The sequence below is a fragment of the Drosophila kikkawai genome, chromosome 2R, assembly GCF_030179895.1.
Source record: "Drosophila kikkawai strain 14028-0561.14 chromosome 2R, DkikHiC1v2, whole genome shotgun sequence".
Classification (NCBI taxonomy): domain Eukaryota; kingdom Metazoa; phylum Arthropoda; class Insecta; order Diptera; family Drosophilidae; genus Drosophila; species Drosophila kikkawai.
In genome coordinates, this window is record NC_091729.1 from 25604464 (window position 1) to 25621456 (window position 16993).

Below are 16993 nucleotides of genomic sequence, written 5' to 3' on the forward strand. Positions count from 1 at the left end.
ATTGTGAAAATTTAAATGTTTATAGTTATTCTATTGCCCAATTTCGAACTAAGGCCAGACCGGATTTCAGCAGCATAGCCATTAAGCTGTCTATTGATACGCCGGGACTCCAGGCTGCATATCAGTGCGCTGGACGCCCTGCTGAAGCCAGAGCCAGACTTTTTATGGCGAGTCATTTGTTTCATTGCACGGTCAACTGACCGCGTCAGTGATAAGCCCCGCTGGACCGGACCGTCTGTGCCTGATAAGGCACAACCTCTGGGACCACAAGACCAGGGACCAGGCCATCCACACCTGCTCTCGTCCAAGGCTGGCCTGGCCCCACCCGAGGGGGTCTGCTGATCGAATACTCTGTAGTGAGTTCCCGAGGGAGCGATGCCTGGAATCCTCTGAAGTAATCCTAAGCCCGCCGAGGCCATTCTGGAAAAATGGTAGCATATATTTGGACCAAGATTAGCGTTAATTCTATGCTCGGGTCAGAGGTGCGTCATTATCTCCGCTATTCACGCAGACGGCCCGAGGGGGAACCAGAATTTGCTCTCGGTCCAGCTAACTGATAGCCTTTCCGCTATTTGATTTTATACACTTTGTTTTCATTCCGTTCCGATCCCGAGACCAGGCCGAGCAGGAGGAGGAGGAGCTGGGGGAAGGCTGGATGCTGGTGGTGATAAGTGACTGTAAAACAATTGCCGAAAGCATTTGGAATTCGACTTAAACGGATCGCGTGTTTTCCCCCGATCGGACGCGTTTCAGTCTTGGCTGCGTCCAGTTCCCAGCTTCCGTCCCAGTTCATCCGTCCCAAGCCTAAGCCATGACGCTTCTCCAGTACGTAAAGATTGTGCTCTGCTTGCTCCTAGGAGCCGGCAGCATCTACCTGTTTGTGGCGTCACTGAGCGTGGACTACCGCGTGCTGGTGGCCAGGGAGCATGTCCGCTTCCGCCAGGAAATGCCCACTATGGACAGCTGGATCAACTCCCCGTTCGGCAAGCTCAAGAATTACGTCTTCAACGTTACCAACGCCGAGGCATTCCTCGCCGGCAACGACACTCGGCTGAAAGTGCAGGAGATCGGTCCCATTACCTACAATATAGTGGGCTACAATGACATCCTGGAGCGCAACGCGACACACGTGAAGTACAGCAAGCACCGCTATCGCATCGTGGAGTTTCTGCCGGAGGAGAGCGTGGCTCCCGATGTGCTCAACTGGACCATTACGTCCACCAACAACGTTCTCCTGGGGGCCGCAGCGAAACTAAAGCACCAGGCACCGTTTTCGGCTCTCGGTTTTGACGCCATTTTTGCAAGCGAGGACGAGTTCGTGACCAACTCCATTTACTACTTTCTCTGGGAGTTCACCCGACCTTTGCTCCAAGGACTCTCAAGGTTTTCCAACTTGGCCTCCAATGTCGCGGTCCTGCACAACGTAAGTGTTCCGGGCAAGCCCTTCCCCAGCAGTGTTTTCTCATCGCTAAGCTATTCCCGCAGGCTCTCAAGGACAAGAGGGAGGAATACACGGTAAATATCGGCCCTGAGCGCGGTATTGAGAACTTTTTTCGCATCGAGGCCCTGAACGACGAAGTCGTCATCCAGGAGCAGTCCTCGAACAGTTACCGTTACGAAAGTGAGGAGTGTCCGTACAACGTGACTGGCGCCCTCGACAACTCCCTCTACCCGCCCTTCGTCCAGCCGAACACGCCGCTCGACGTCGTCGCCATCGAGTCCTGCCGAGTGCTCCCGCTCAACTACCACGGCCAGGAGGTCTACAACGGTGTCAACACCTACCGCTACACGCTGCTTGAGGCCCTCCAGAAGCCACCGAAGTGCCTGGACACCACCTACGCGTACAAGCTGTACGACGGCATGTTTGACGTCTCCAAGTGTGTGATAAGTACGTGTCCTGCGGATATTCCAGACGCAAGGATATAACCTGACCCTCTTATCCTCACAGACGATGCCCCATCTGCGTTCTCAATGCCGCACTTCTACGGCACCAGCTACAACTGGAGCGAGCATTACGAGGGATACACGCCCAACGCCGAGGACCACCAACCCTTCATCCTCCTGGAGCCGATCACGGGTATACCGGTCACGGAGAAGTACCGCTTCCAGTCGAACATTCCCATCCCAGACCTGAGCAGCTTCAGCCGGCGCCTGAAGAGGTACAGCAATATGATGGTGCCCAGTTTTTGGTACGAGTTTGTAAGTACCTCCGCTTCCACAGAGATTCCTCCGAGATCCTGACCCTTTCTCTCTCCAGGAAATGGGTGAGCTACCCTTCTTGGTAGTGGCCCTGATGTGGTTCAACGTGAACGTGGTGCAGCACATGCAACCCTACTGCATGGGCTTCTTCCTGCTGCTGGCCGTGTGGAGCCTCCTAAAGGCCATCAGAGTGGCCTGCGGCGACCTGGGTTACGTGGACCTCTATCGCAAGGCGTGCGGCGGCGGAACGCGGAACATCATGCTGGAGACAAGGTTCGTGCCGACCTCAGCCCTTGCGCAACATACCCTCCCCGGCCAGCTCTCCGACCTGGCTGTCAAGTAGTGTCTACTCCCGGACTAGACCCGCGTGTATATATGTTTGTACCAGACTTAGGCTAGGCTAGAGGTGCCACTCTGATGCACTTATCAGTAGTTGGCCGTTACGTAATATAACGATTAAGTTGAAAATTGAATGTGCCTCATTTCACCTTATCTGTCAGCCGTCCCAGCTTCCAGCCAGGTCGGCTGCCCTCCGCCGGCTCGCTTAGCTGCCCCAGCTTCTCCTCCCTTTGTTGACAATTCGGCTTTGGTTTGAGGTCGCGGCTCTCGTTTGATTTGCCTCGCTCTGAGGCTTGACAATGAAAACTTGGGCACGTACTGGCCGAAGATTTATTTGTGTTTTGCGTTTTTTTTTAAATCTGTACATTAATTTTTTATTGTTAGTATTTCTTGAGCCGCAGCCGCCGCCACCGCCGCCGTTGTGTACTTTGCGGTTTGTTTACTTTATTTCGCCTTGCTCGCCTCTCCTTCCTGAACCTGAACCTGCACATGTCGCATGATCTTTTCTCGCAGCCCGAGCTGGAGCTGATGCCCTGGCCGGCTTCAAGGTAAGCAACCCTTCCTCTCCTCCTTCGCTCCTCCCCCGTCAGTGAGTAGGGAGTTTTTTTCCTTTCCAGCAACTCGGAGCAGTCTCGATTTGCATAAATCGATGCGATACCTGGGGGCTAAGGATGCCCCAATTCGCATGTTAATCACCGGGGACGGACGGACCGAAAGCTGTTTGTATAATTGGCACGAGTGTTATGTCACAGCGCAGGTGATTTATTGACCCCTTCCTAGACCTCCGAGACCCCCCAGGTCCAAGATGCGACCGCGCGATGATCCGTAGAATCGCCCGCGTCAAGAGACAGTCGTTAAGGCGCGACTGCTCATAATTATACGAGGGAATAAAGTGTATTTTTGTATTTTTGGTTTTATGGCCACTTATTGTTGGCCCCACCAGAGCCAGCTAGAATTATCAGTGCGAACTGGGGCTGGCTCCATTAGCGCAGAATAGCGATGGCTCTGCTTTGGCTGCCTTGCTGGCTGTCTGGCCGAAAAACCCAGAGTCACGCTGCGCTGTCCACCTGGCCAAAGACCGGGGGGAGTGCGGTGCCGGGCTCGGGTAAATCCCCATGGCTCAGACCCAAGCCGAAGCCCAGACCAGTTGAAATCGATCAGGCTACGACTGCACTGAAACCAAAACAAAACACATCGAGCCAAGCCGAGCCACGCCGAAAGAGCTTTCGAAATCTGGTCTAGACTGGTGCGTGCGATTCCAAGAGCCAGCGAGATAGATAATTAAAAGGGAAATGAAAATGCATAAAAGTGATTACAACACAGCGGCAGCAACCAAGACACAACAAGTCGCCACAAATGCGATCGTTAAAGAGTAGGAAACCGAGCTTCAAGCTTTATCCCGTCCCAGTCCCACTCCCCAACTGGCCAAAATCAACATGTAAATTTCAATTTTCACGTACGTCAATGGCTTTTCCTACGAATTCCGTACGTGAGCGGGTAAACAAACCTGCCGGCTTGCGGGGTGAGCGCAGAGATGGATCTGTGATATCGTAAAACTCCCATTCCGTCCATTTCCATTCCACCCTTTGAACCGCTGGCCCGCCTTTGGACTTGCCGAAATTCGGCAGAAACAAAAAAAATACACAAAACCTTAAGTCAGTCACCGAAATCCGACATCCGAAATCCGGTTCGGCGTCGAGGCTTCGGCCGCCGCCGCTGCCCGCCTGCGAAAGCTTCCCGAAGAGCTGGGGAGCTGGGAATTGCGCTCAGTGTAAGCGCCGCTAAAGCTCCTGGTATATAAGCCAGGCGACCAGGCTAACTGCTCGCAATCCAAGCTGTGCCTCCATCGATAGCGTTAGCCCGAAAAGGTCCGGAAAAGAAGTGAGTAGACAAAGCCGAAAGGAAATCCAAAACAAGCCAGGAATCCCGCTGGGAGCTCTCCGCGCTGATTGCGTAAATTCGGGGCGAGCTGGCAAAGCAACAGAGCTCAACATAGAAGTCGAAAGCGGATAGGGCGACGTGGTCGTGGACTCCGGAATGGGAATTGTGAAATCTTCTTTGTAAAATATTGAATCCAAACGAACGCCAATTAGTATGCATATGCGATATATATGCCAAGGGCCATTAATAATGCATGACGACAAAGCGGGCAGCGCAGCACTCACCTCGGATGATTTTGCTCGTCGAAGCCGAGACGCAGCGACGCCTGCTGCCGCATCCCAGCATTCTTCTCGGCGTCACCATTTCTAACTCTCTCCTCTCTCTCTTTGCAGCTACACGTCAAGATGAAAGCTTCCCTAGCCATCGTATTCTGCGTGATTGCCGGTCTGGCGGCCGCCGCTCCCGAGAAGCAGTACACCAACAAGTTCGACAACGTCAACGTGGACGAGGTGCTGGGCAACGACCGGGTCCTGAACAACTACCTCAAGTGCCTGATGGATAAGGGCCCGTGCACGCCCGAGGGCCGCGAACTGAAGCGCCTGCTGCCCGACGCCCTGCAATCGGACTGCTCCAAGTGCACCCCCATCCAGCGCCGCAACTCCGAGAAGGTGATCAACTTCCTGCGCGCTCGCAGGGCCGGCGAGTGGAATCTTCTGCTCGAGAAGTACGATCCCAAGGGCATCTACAGGTCCAAGCACGAGGCCGCGGCGAAGAAGCAGCACTAAGCACCAAGCACATACCGCTCCAAGCACTCATTCCACCATGAACCTAATTTAAATCCGAGATTCACAGTAAAGTTCATCGTTTTTTATACCTAAATGCGGCAACGAAACTTTTATTCCAACGAAGGCGGTGGCGGGATGACCATCTAATATCTAGGGCTAGGGTGGCGGGAGCATGTGCTATTTGGTCTCATTGATCAGGTCGATGGCCCGGAACTGGTTGGCCACGTTGATGGTCCAGTCCGACTGCTGCCCAGCGGTGAATTCCTTAATGAAGCGGTAGTTGCAGATGAACACCTTGTCCTGGTACTCGGGCAGCGTGCTACAGGAGAGCAGAGGTAAGCCGGGATTTTGCAAGACAAGTTGGGTGTTCAACTCACCCCATGTTCCAGGGAATCTCCTCGCCGCGCTCCCGCATCTCGGACAGGCCGCGCATCACGTGGAAGACCATGGTGATCTCGACGAAGCGCTTCTGCAGCTTGTCGTTGGCCTCGTCGAACATGATGCCCACCTGGTAGGGGAAGCTGAGGTAGATGTCGCTCTCCCTTATCTCCAGCTGCCGCCGCTGGGTCATCGAGAGCTTCTGTATCACGGGTCGCAGCTCCGCAATTGCCTCCGGCGAGACCAGCTTGTCCAGCGAGTCCAGGTCGCCGCCCATCAGTCTTGAGGACACCACCTGCAGGGCCTGCTTGGCGCCGTATATGAAATCCTTAAGCTGGAACTCGCTGTCAAAGTAGGGCCGGATGATAAACTGGATGGTGATCCAGTTCTTGAGCGAGTTCAGGGCCGAGGGCCACACGATTTCGGGAAAGTCCATGAGCCGGGGCAGGCGGTTGGGGCTCTCCCTCGCGTCCGGTTCCTTTTTGTTCTGTTCCTGCGGCACCGAGGCGAGGTTGCGCCTGGGGATCCCCGCCGGTTCCCGGTTGCAGGTGGCGACGACTGTGGCACTGGGGTGGAGGCGGAGCAGGGGCGCCCGGGCCATGCCCAGGCAGCGTCTGAGCGTGTGCTGCATTGCGTAAATTGCACTTTTTGCAGCGCGAAATTAGCTTAAAAATATTATGTTGTTATTGCAGGCAGTGCAGTGTGACCGCCGTTCGATTTTTCAAAAATACGGTCTGCTTGCAAAAGTTTAACTAAATGTTTAAATTGTTTATAACACAAGAGGAAAATTGTGAAAACCCCACGAATTTCCCTTCTTTCTTTACTTTTTAAGTAACAATTTAAATAAATAAAAAAAGTTTTTAAAAACACCGATAGTATCGATAGAAACATCGTTGTTTTTGCAGCTCTTTTAAATGGTAGAAAGTGGGGAAAGGGGAAGGTGTTCCAATTTTGGGAGAAGTTATAATTCATTGCAAGCGTAGAAAACCATAATTATTTTTAATTCCCAGCGCAATAGTTTGAAAACAATCGATATTGCGGGCTAGAGCCGAGCCGTCAGCCCTATCGATAGCTCAATCGATAGTTTGACAGCCCCCTCACTTCCGGCTGTCAAATTTTTCTTTCTTTCCACGACGAGGATTCCGACAGCATGAGGTATATTTGAGTTTAGTAAATATGCGCGAAATGGCGCCTTTGCGGCCTTAAAACGTGTGCGGAGTGTGCGGGCACACACCCGCGACGTTGTGTGCGATGATGGGACTTTGGATAATTCAGTTTCGCCGTGGGAATTGTGAAATAGCCAAACGTGCGCCGCACACCTACACGCACACAGATACGGCCGCTGGCACCCAGCACGCTGCTATAGCGACTTGCGACTAACCCATTCCCTGTGTCTTGTAGTTCTCTTAAACTCCAGAAGAGGCTCGCAGCCTCCGTACTGCGATGCGGCAAGAAGAAGGTCTGGTTGGACCCCAATGAGATCAACGAGATCGCCAACACAAACTCGCGTAAGTAAACCCTCCGCCGCTGTTCGTGTGTGCAGAGCTGTGAACTGACCTCTACTTCCGTGTTTAATTTGCAGGCCAGAACATTCGCAAGCTGATCAAGGATGGTCTGATCATCAAGAAGCCCGTCGTGGTCCACTCCCGCTACAGGGTGCGCAAGAACACCGAGGCGCGCCGGAAGGGACGCCACTGCGGATTCGGCAAGCGCAAGGGTACAGCGAACGCCCGTATGCCCACCAAGCTGCTGTGGATGCAGCGCCAGCGTGTGCTGCGACGTCTGCTGAAGAAGTACCGCGACAGCAAGAAGATCGACCGGCACTTGTACCATGACCTGTACATGAAGTGCAAGGGTAATGTGTTCAAGAACAAGCGTGTCCTGATGGAGTACATCCACAAGAAGAAGGCCGAGAAGCAGCGCAGCAAGCTGTTGGCTGACCAGGCCGAGGCCCGCCGACAGAAGGTGCGCGAAGCCCGCAAGCGCCGCGAGGAGCGTATTGCCACCAAGAAGCAGGAGCTCATTGCTCTGCATGCCAAGGAGGACGAGATCGCTGCCAAGGCTGCTACCGCGGGTCACTAAGTAGTCCAGGCCTCGCTGGTCGGGCGGGGCACACAACAATATTGATAGTACTTGGTTATCAACTGAATAAAACAAAACTTTAGTTTGGCCGAAATGATTTTGTACAAACGTGAAACGATCATTGTTCCGTTTCTTAATGCTGCTCGCTAGAGGGTAAGTTTAGCTTGAAAGACAATTTGTTGATCAACTTTTAGGGGTTTAAGCTTGCTTATATTATTTATAATATGGGTCTGCCGGGCAGTCTCTTGGCTTAAGTAATATCGAAGCTGTAAGTGGACTTAAATAGCCAAGCAAAACGTGTGGACTTGTGGATAACTAATTGAAGCGATGCATAAGACCAGGAGGGGGTCAGTTTTTGGTAACAACAGATCGGGTTAAACCCCAGCTTTCAACTAAAATTGGTTTGCTGAAAGTAGGGCTAAAATGTGAGTTGGGCTCCTTTATCTACCTATGTAAATCTATCTACAAAGCAGATAATGTATCTCTCACTCGTTTATCTAAAGAATTTGAATTTTATTTAATTAAAATCTCGTATCTTTAAAAAATACCATTTTAAATGTTGCTGCCATAACTAAAAATGCTTTGCGGCTCCAGCTGTTCCATAATCTGGAAAAGCTTTCTCAGACGGTCATACTGCCTGCAAGCTCTCAGATATATTCTTTTTGTCCCAACGATCAGTTGCAATTTTTCAACCTATTAAACAGCACAATGCCAATGCGTAAGGTAATTAAAAACCCAAAATTGAGTTCTCAGGACTTGATTCAGACTGTATTAAGTAAGTATATCGCCATCCCGAGACGGGAATCCGAGATATATGGTAAGCACTTCGAAGAGCTGACTTCTACAATATTCAAAGAATTGAGACAATGTCCCCAGCTGAACAGCCTCATTGTGGAACTAAGTTTGGAAGGTATGTGCCTGCTGTCCAGGCTCCAGTGAATACGCCTCAAAACCTTATTCCTTTTCCCTAACCCGCCAGTTCATCCACATGAGTCATTCTGTAATAAAACCATAACCGATAAAATTCTTGTTAATAAAACACTCGTAAATTCGCGTCGTAATCATGTAGCCGCGTCTAATGTCGTTTCTAACAATCTGGCAGATAACGATGAATAACCGAAAGGAAAAGACAAGGTCTTCAAAGTATGTACATATGTATAGTATAGTATATTTTAGACCCTAACTTTAATGTTATTTGATTTGAATATTAAAGGATTCTGTAAGCATTTTGAAAACTTCGTACGTTTTGATATTTTTTACTTTTTAAGCCTTGCTGACTTTATTTTTATTTTAGTTAACAGTTTACAAAGCAGTAAAGAAGACATTTCTGATAAAGTACTATCAGTATCACCAGGAGAGTCTGACTAATCATGTCCGTTTAGAACAACTATAGCTTTTAAAACTGCTTAATATCCTGCTATTAAATTTACTTATAAACTTAATCGTTTAAAACCAAGTAAAACTGAATAATACAACGTAAATACATATATTAAAATAAATATATAAAAACGTATATATACTTTATCTGCCAGATTGGCAGAAGCACTTAACCGTGTCCGTGCCGTGTAATCATATCCGTTCTTATCGCGTAACTCGATATCCTGCCCCGCGCCGTTCCCTATCCGTTCGATATCCGTTGCAACCGCGTCGCGTTTTCCGTTACTTATCGCGTAGTTTACTCGTCTATATTCGCAGGTAGTTCGGGAGATTTATTAAAGATCGCGAAACCCAATGAATTCGATTTAGTTTTCAAACTGGAAATACCGTACTATGAGAGTATCGTCGTGACGCGAGATTCGACTAGGCCGGGAAACGTTTTACTCGATATGACGCGCGTGCTAGAACTACTTAAGGACGATCCCCGCGCGGATCGCCAGAGCATCCGGAAACTGCTCCTTTCTCTCGTTTTGAATAACTATCTCGCCGTGGACCTGTTGCAGGGATGGCTGCAGAGCCACTTTAGTCGTGCCCTCGATCGGATCGCGAATCGCGTGGAGCTGGACGGTACAAAACTGAAGTACAAGACCTGTGGGCCGGCCCACACCATCGTCGTGGAGGGGCGGGATCTCGAATACTCGGTGGACTATGTGCCCGCCATCCGCCTGGGCGCCGAACAGAACGTATTAGCCGCCGAACAGCTTACCTACTTTAGGCGCGCCAATCTCTCGCACTGGGATGCGATTCCCAAGCCCCTGAAAATGGCCACAGATCAGGTCTCGTTCCGGTCGTCCTTTTACGAGGCTGAGAAGGTCATGCTTCGCGGCGAGAACATGAACCATTGCTTGGACGGAATCAGGCTGATTAAGAAATTTCGCGATGTAAAGACCAATTTAAGTAACCTTAAGAGCTACTACATTAAAACTTTATTTCTTTGGAAGATTAGGCAAGAACAACCCCACTACTGGCTCCAACCACTCACAGTGATTTTGAGCGATGTAAGTATGGCGAAATTGGATCACAAACTCGGGCTCTTAACTCCTAACTGCATCATCTATACTCCCCAGATGTTTGAAGAACTCACAGAGTGTTTGCTCCAGGGCTGGCTCCCCTTCTACTGGGACCCCGAGCTGAACATGCTAGATCTGCTGACGCGAGACCAGGTGACTGAGATGTACCGATGTGTCAAAAGTTTCTCGGCAATGCTGGGAGGAGAGGTTGGATATGATTCACCCCGCCGGACGGGCGGCTCCCCGCTTGTCGTTTTGCGGGCCTTCAGTAAGTGCTGCCTTTACCTCTAGTCTGAGCACATGTCTTAAGTAATCCTTCCCTTTCGTGTGCAGGCCACAAGGAGGAGCGAACTCCGCTACGTGCCTCCCAGCGGCTAGCTAAACGAAAGGACATCAAAAGACTACAGCTCCGCTAGGAAAATGGACGTAGGGAACTCTTTAGTAAGTCCTTCACTTTGGAGTACGTTGTCCTTGCTTTAATTAATCCATTTCTGCATAGGCTTCAAGGAGGAGCAAGCTCTGCACCATCAAAGGCTACAGCTCCGATAGGAAAATTCACCGAAGGAAAGCCCTGGCCAACAGGCCAGTTGGGAAGGAGTCCGGGACTAGAGCATAACAAGCTACCCCAAAAATTCCAATTTTATTTAAAAATTGTAAATTGCAAACAGGAAATGTTTATTTCAAGAGCTTGTTAAAATCTGTATTGGTTGATTGTAAAAATTGCCTTTGATTACACTCTTTGTTCTTTAAAGAATATATTGTATATTTCGTAAGTGCGAGAATATGGATATACAGATAATTATACATGAAGATTTTTAAGATTTTTAAAAAAGCTTTAAAAAGAATAAGTAAACATTGGACAAATTGCAAACAAATATACTCGTTGAAGCATTATTTCTTCTTAAATCATAATTACCCTGTGTTTAAAATTATATGGGCTATATTATTATACTGACTTTATGATTTCTTGATAATTATATACCTAAATAGTTCATCCAAAGATATGTTAAAAGCAATTCTTTTTATAACGGCCAAATTTCAAATTTCCGTTCTCCGTCTGGCAACACCAATGTCACGAAAGATCTGCTATCGATTTAAGTGTGACCAGCAGCCGAACATCGATACGCACCAATCGATGTGCCTTTTCTCAAAACATCGATAGCGATAACCCGAAGCAGCTATTTAAGCAACTCGCTCTCCGAAATTTTGAATAAAATCTCTTTGGTCGTGTCGTCGTGCAATTAAAATTGTAAATCGGCTGCGGACGCGCACAGACTGTTTAGAATTCCACATATATTTCAATTGGACCGAGCTCGCAACGGGCCCAGTGCGTGCATGCAAATTTTTGGCATAAAACGACCGCGACTTCTTGGAGGCATCGCACTTAGCACAGCCATTCCGCCGGGGCAGCAGCTAATCCGACATAGAAACCCAAGCCGAGTCCAAAGCCAGTCCAATCCAATCCACCTGTGACTGCAGCCAGATTTCGTAATCCCGCAAGAACCCACCAGTCGCCAGTAGCCAGTCGCCAGTCAGTGAAAGTGCGCGTGTGTTGGTCACCCAAGGAAAATCTCTCATATCAATTATAACCTGCGGTGTCAGCAGGCAGTAGCAGCAGCAGCAGCAGCGAATCATCGCCACAAATACACAGCCGGAGACCCAGACTCGGCCACCATGAGCGGATACACAGACCTCACCAAGCTGGAGACAAGTCGGTAAGCCTCGAGTCCGAATCCAGTTCGCTAGTTGAAGCGTTTAAGTTTAATTTGATCAAAACGATGCTAAATTGGACGGGGCACACTCACCCCATCCCTCCCTCTCGCCCTGGTGGGCTCTCTTTCGATTTCGGCTCTCCGAGCTCTCTCAAACGCCAGCCAACCGCACCCCTCTTACGTTTTCTCTTTCGTTTCATTTCGACAAAAAAAACAAGATACAAGAAATTTATCGTACGATTTTCGGCGGCCATTCAAACACGAAAGAAACAGCCAAGCCGTCCCGTCCGTCCCGCTGATATGACACAATCGGCTATACATTGTGCACCTGTGTGTGTACGCTGTCTGTTTGTTTGCCTAAATGCTTCGCCTGAGCCCAACAGAGGCTAAAAATCACAGTCGGCTCTCGGATGAGGGCGATAAGGAGCGATTTTGTCGCTATCGCCCAGTTATCAGTCACTATTACTCATCGCCAGATATGGATTTATGCTGTCTCGTTTAATATGTGACCAATAACTATTCATTCGGCCTCCTTGGGGCTGCTAAATCTTGGAAATTCTCTGATTCACCCAAGTTGGCGGCGCACACACAACGCTTGGAGGTGTCGCAGGTGTCGCCTTGAACGGGGCGAACGGCGAACGACGCGATATTCAGGTGGCCGCCAATGGCCAGCGACCAACAAACCAAACAAACCCGGTTAAAGAGTAGGTAGAATATCAAATTTGCGGGCGTATCAAATATCGATTAGGCTGGGGACGCTATGGAGGTCAGGCGGGGACACAGTTAAAGGCAGAAACACAAACCAAATATTGGTCAATTCGGTTCAAAAAATATACATGGGTATGGTTGGTGTGTATATGTTGATATGTATATGCGCCATTGCCCAACATTGCAAATACGAGAAATACCACAAAACATAGCGGACAGACAGCCACGGAGCACCGCCAGAGCATCGTTTTCATTCATCATGCTCAGCTGGTTGTCGTTAGCGGAGGATGGGGGGAGGCGTCTCTTGCTCTGTACAGTTCGCTCAGAAAACATCACGCCACACGGCGGCAGCGAAAGAGAAAATATAAAGAGAGAGCGGCCAGCGAAAGAGAGAGTTACGAGTTACGCTTGCCACATGAGCCACCCACCCACCCCTTGCCTGCTGTTCGCCAGCTGCCGCTGAATGAAAATAATCGCCTGATTTTGGCGTTGTATACGGTACATCACCTTTCTCCCGACGCCGCTGCCGCTTTTGCCTCTTCTTCTTGCCGCGCATGTCGCGTGACGCTGGCAAAGCTTAGCCCAATTCTCACACAGCTGCGAGTGGGAGGGAGCGGCTGGGCAGGCAGTCAGGCAGGTGTGCTATAGTCAGGCCCTCCAATTGGCTAGCAACGTGTGGCGTGTTATCCCAGCCGGCGTCGTTTAGATTCTTGGGAGCGGAGATGGGGAAGCGGGATCAATAGGAAGAAAGAACTGGTGACAATGGTGACTCTTTTGTGTGTTTTCCCGCATCACAAAAGGTCAATAGCAATGGTGGACACTCTGGCGCGTGGCCAACATTCGGGCGTCGCCTGATTATACCCATCTAAGCAAGCACTGGCCAGCGGATTAAAGCAGCGCAATTAATGAAATATAATTGAAAGTAAAGTGTGGCGATTGAGTGTCTAGAATTCCGTGGGACAGCAATCTCTGGCAATCTCTACTATGTGCCATTATGCGCCAGTGTCGAGAGTCGAGTGTCGAGCGTCGATTGGCGAGTGCCCGAGCGAATATAGTTGATAAGATGGTAATTGCTTTTGCATTCCTACGTTCTCCCCCCAGAGCCCGTGATTTCCACGATTGGAATTCAACGCCACAATTAGCGTAATTAGTCAATGGGAATAACTCTGAGGCGACAAACCGACGTCCACGACGTCTGGCCGTGGGCTAGAGAGCCTTGACACCCGTCCACCGCGTACAAAGTAGACGGCCGCCCCACTGGCCGCCCTCGCTCTAGATCCCCATCTAGTTCTGGTTCTCAACGATGTCGGTCATCGGAGCAGCCAGTGGTAGGCAGTCCACGGAGCACGCGGCACTCGCGTGGCCACCCCTACCCGACTGGCCCCTTCCTTAGACTTCAGCCATCGATATCTAGATTGTCTAAGTGTGTTTGCCGCGGGGTGCGAGGCAGGGGGTGGCGAGCTCCCTAGGCTAGAGGTCTTTAAATGGCGCAGTCACTAAAACTAAATTTATCAGTGCGCTCGGCACTCGGTTGTGTCAACTAGCTGCGATCACGCGGGTCCGCACTGGCTGGCTGGCTACGTAGATTCGGCTGCGCTGGCCAATCTGGGCGCACTGAATGGGGGGCGGAGGCAACTCCACCGATCCGTTCGTCTGGGAGCCGTCTGGCGGCGATAAGCCAAGACTGGCTCTCTAGACTTTGGCCGCGCCAGTTCCAGATACCAACCTAGGTCCCCTGCTCGAATGAGATGCTTTCGCTCCGGGGGGTTAATGGCTGTCAATTGTTGATGTTTATGGGGCTTGACCGGGGTGATGTTACGCGATCTCATCGTGAAATTAACGTTAATGAGACCGGCAAGGATTGTATAACGGTTATTACTTGGGACGCTCGCCTGCCTGCCTGCCCGCCTGCCCTGGCACCTGGAGGCGTCCAGCACGTGGCCGGGGTTAAATTGGCTTTCGAGACCAAAATAGAAATCTTTAACAGCCACACGAGCACTGTCAGGTACAAAAGAAGGCACCACCAACAGGTTTTTTGTTTTATACAAAATCCAAAAATACAAATTCAATTTGCGACAACGGCGGCGAATCGCTGATTTGCATAGAAACCAATTCATATCTATCATACGCCACGTTGACCAGCCAGCCCGGCAGCCAGCGGCGCACCCAGCCCAGAAAGAAGACTTCGGGTAGCGGAAGTCTGAACGCGGTAGACTTAACGACGCTGGAGAACGAACGGCTAGTGTCTGGTCCGGTCTGGTCTGGCCTAGCGTTATGTGATGTGGCACGGTCCCCAATCATGTGTCTATTGTCCCAAACTGGTTTCCCTATGCACACGCTCCACTGGTTTACTATTCGCTAGCTAGCCCAAGCCCAAGCCAAAGCCCAAGCTCATCTTTTGATTGTGTTCTGCTTTCAGGAACTGCCTGCGCCGCATCGCCCGTCACGATGAACAGCAGTTTTCCAAAGACAGCATCGTCAACGTGATGGAGAAGTTTGTGAAGACTGTCAACATTATGGACGACACCATACTCGTGCCATGCAGGCTCATGGATCGACAGGTTGGTAGAGCAACGCCCCCACCCCTAGGAACCCTTAAAACCCATTAAATCAGCCTGCAACTCGTACTCATCTCCGGCCATTCCCATTTGCTTATTCTCCGGCAGATCGGCGACAGCACTGACATCATCCCGGCCACCACCGGCAAGGACACAACCGCCAACCAGCTGACACAGAATTCCAGCGCCCAGGGCAAGCGGGGAGCGGCGCACTCGAAGAACGTGCAAGACTTCCTCAGCGCCTCCGAGCTGTTCAATCTCTACAACATGCTCAACTCGCTGAAAAAGGATCTGCTCTGGACCGCCAACCAGGAGGACGACGAGCAGCACCAACAGCAGAGTGAGCAACAGCTCAATAGCAGTCCCAATTCCACTTCGAATTGCAATCCCAGCGAGAGCAAGACTGAGTCCAGCACAAGCACCGCCGCAGCCACAGGCAATGGCTCTTCGAGCGGCGGTGTAAAGGGCCATGTGCGCCGCACCTCCACCGCCTCCATGATGTCCACCAATTCGGTGAGCAACATGAGCGACTCTGACTCGGACATCTCGCAGGAGAACGACTCGGGCCTGGAGTCTGACGGCAACAAGAGCGACCATGCGCAGAGCACCGACGGCAGCGACATCGTGGATGTGGCCAAATCGAAACAGGCCTCCGGAGACAAGGCCACGGAGCTGGCACAGCGCTGCCGGAGACATCTGAACGGTCTGTACCAGTGCCTGGAACAAATGACAGAGGCGGCCAACTACCTGACCGCCAGATACCAAAGTGATATTGGGCCCGTCTAGGACGTCCCTCTCCTCCTATACTCTTCTCCTATTCTTCAAACCCTAACCCTACACCTGCTCAAAGTCGGGGCAGCCACCTTCATACCATAGTCGCGGGCGGGTCTTTACTCTCATTAGTATCAAGTAAACCAAGTGTGAGGTCTTTCTTTAACTGTAACTGTAACTGTAACTATATCCGTATCCGTATCTGTATCTACTATGTATATGCTTATGTATATGTAACTCGTGGGGGTGCTAAAAGTAAGACAGACGATGAGGATCGATTGTATAAATGTATAACTGAGGATGATGAGGAGTAATTGGTAGTCTAGTAGTGGATGGAGCAGCCCAAGCCGAAAGCAACAAATTAACAAGTCAACAATATGTTCGTTCTAGTGTATAGATTGGTAGCCTCTTCGTTTAATCTCTCTTATGGGTTTTAAGGGGAATCAAAATCGAAGTGACTAAGCAGACAGACTAAATCACAGCCCACAGTCCCTCGTATATATTGTTTATTGGATAGAGAAGCTAGCTACGGGAACTGCAAGCAAACACACTGTTCAACAAGTACAAGAAATCTAATTTCTAACTAAATTACACACACACACACACACAGGGGGAGTGGGGGGGTCAGCGGCAACGGTATGGGGCGACGGGCGGATCAGGCGCCGCCCCCACTCTCCTCTTAGTCCGTAATGCAAAATATATATATACATATTCCACAATTGTTATTGTAATTGTTTAAGCCAACTATTTGTGCCGTTATGTTTCGTTTGATTTCCTCCACCAGCGTCACTCGGTGGGTGGCTTGATCCTTCGGAGGCGGGGCAGGGCGGAGATCCCCGCCGACAGTCAACCCGCATCCGAGAGACGAGAGATCCCACCGCGTGTCGCTGTCGCAGAGCAAACTGTAAATTACTAACGTTAATAGCGCTTGTGCGAGAGCTAAGAAAGAGAATTATTTATACACAATAAATAAATTTTACTTAGAAAATACCAATGTATATATTATTCCACCTGCTCGTGTTTCCTCTCTTCTGGTCGCCGGGCTTTTGGGGCTTGGCAACGACACAAAGAAAGAAAGTGCCGACGGAGCTGAATTTGTCGACTTGCGACTTTTTGTGGGGCTCGTGCGATGG

At 50.3% G+C, this 16993-nt stretch overlaps 6 protein-coding genes across 8 annotated transcripts; 5 read left to right on the forward strand and 1 right to left on the reverse strand.

The window, feature by feature from the left end:
* Positions 1 to 727: 727 nt before the first annotated feature.
* On the forward strand, positions 728 to 2667 carry LOC108072240 (scavenger receptor class B member 1). The gene is made up of 4 exons (XM_017163301.2): positions 728 to 1423; positions 1486 to 1888; positions 1949 to 2199; positions 2258 to 2667. Exons 1-4 carry the CDS (start codon positions 812 to 814, stop codon positions 2540 to 2542), a joined length of 1551 nt encoding a protein of 516 aa, XP_017018790.1. The 5' UTR covers positions 728 to 811; the 3' UTR covers positions 2543 to 2667.
* A 1287-nt stretch (positions 2668 to 3954) lies between these two features.
* Positions 3955 to 5298, forward strand: Phk-3 (Pherokine 3). 2 transcript variants are annotated; one of them, XM_070283917.1, is made up of 2 exons: positions 3955 to 4060; positions 4812 to 5298. In XM_070283917.1, the coding sequence occupies exon 2, from the start codon at positions 4824 to 4826 to the stop codon at positions 5202 to 5204; it is 381 nt and encodes a 126-aa protein (XP_070140018.1). In that variant the 5' UTR covers positions 3955 to 4060; positions 4812 to 4823; the 3' UTR covers positions 5205 to 5298. The 2 variants fall into 2 exon arrangements, with proteins under 2 accessions (XP_070140018.1, XP_017018947.1); XM_017163458.3 differs by lacking the exon at positions 3955 to 4060 and adding an exon at positions 4088 to 4419.
* Positions 5284 to 6302, reverse strand: LOC108072363 (m-AAA protease-interacting protein 1, mitochondrial). The gene is made up of 2 exons (XM_017163457.3): positions 5582 to 6302; positions 5284 to 5523 (listed from the first exon to the last, which is right to left on the reverse strand). The coding sequence occupies exons 1-2, from the start codon at positions 6211 to 6213 to the stop codon at positions 5382 to 5384; spliced, it is 774 nt and encodes a 257-aa protein (XP_017018946.1). The 5' UTR covers positions 6214 to 6302; the 3' UTR covers positions 5284 to 5381.
* A 293-nt stretch (positions 6303 to 6595) lies between these two features.
* On the forward strand, positions 6596 to 7779 carry RpL19 (ribosomal protein L19). The gene is made up of 3 exons (XM_017163417.2): positions 6596 to 6737; positions 6984 to 7090; positions 7165 to 7779. The coding sequence occupies exons 1-3, from the start codon at positions 6733 to 6735 to the stop codon at positions 7662 to 7664; spliced, it is 612 nt and encodes a 203-aa protein (XP_017018906.1). The 5' UTR covers positions 6596 to 6732; the 3' UTR covers positions 7665 to 7779.
* Positions 7780 to 8380: 601 nt separating this feature from the next.
* cGlr2 (cGAS-like receptor 2) lies at positions 8381 to 11023 on the forward strand. 2 transcript variants are annotated; one of them, XM_070283804.1, is made up of 5 exons: positions 8381 to 8574; positions 10048 to 10099; positions 10169 to 10379; positions 10445 to 10552; positions 10611 to 11023. In XM_070283804.1, the coding sequence occupies exons 1-4, from the start codon at positions 8531 to 8533 to the stop codon at positions 10525 to 10527; spliced, it is 390 nt and encodes a 129-aa protein (XP_070139905.1). In that variant the 5' UTR covers positions 8381 to 8530; the 3' UTR covers positions 10528 to 10552; positions 10611 to 11023. The 2 variants fall into 2 exon arrangements, with proteins under 2 accessions (XP_070139905.1, XP_017018787.2); XM_017163298.3 differs by lacking the exon at positions 8381 to 8574 and having other exon boundaries at positions 8601 to 10099.
* Positions 11024 to 11271: 248 nt separating this feature from the next.
* LOC108072331 (uncharacterized) lies at positions 11272 to 16850 on the forward strand. Its single transcript, XM_017163416.3, has 3 exons — positions 11272 to 11826; positions 14951 to 15092; positions 15198 to 16850. The coding sequence occupies exons 1-3, from the start codon at positions 11786 to 11788 to the stop codon at positions 15873 to 15875; spliced, it is 861 nt and encodes a 286-aa protein (XP_017018905.1). The 5' UTR covers positions 11272 to 11785; the 3' UTR covers positions 15876 to 16850.
* The last annotated feature ends 143 nt before the right edge of the window (positions 16851 to 16993 follow it).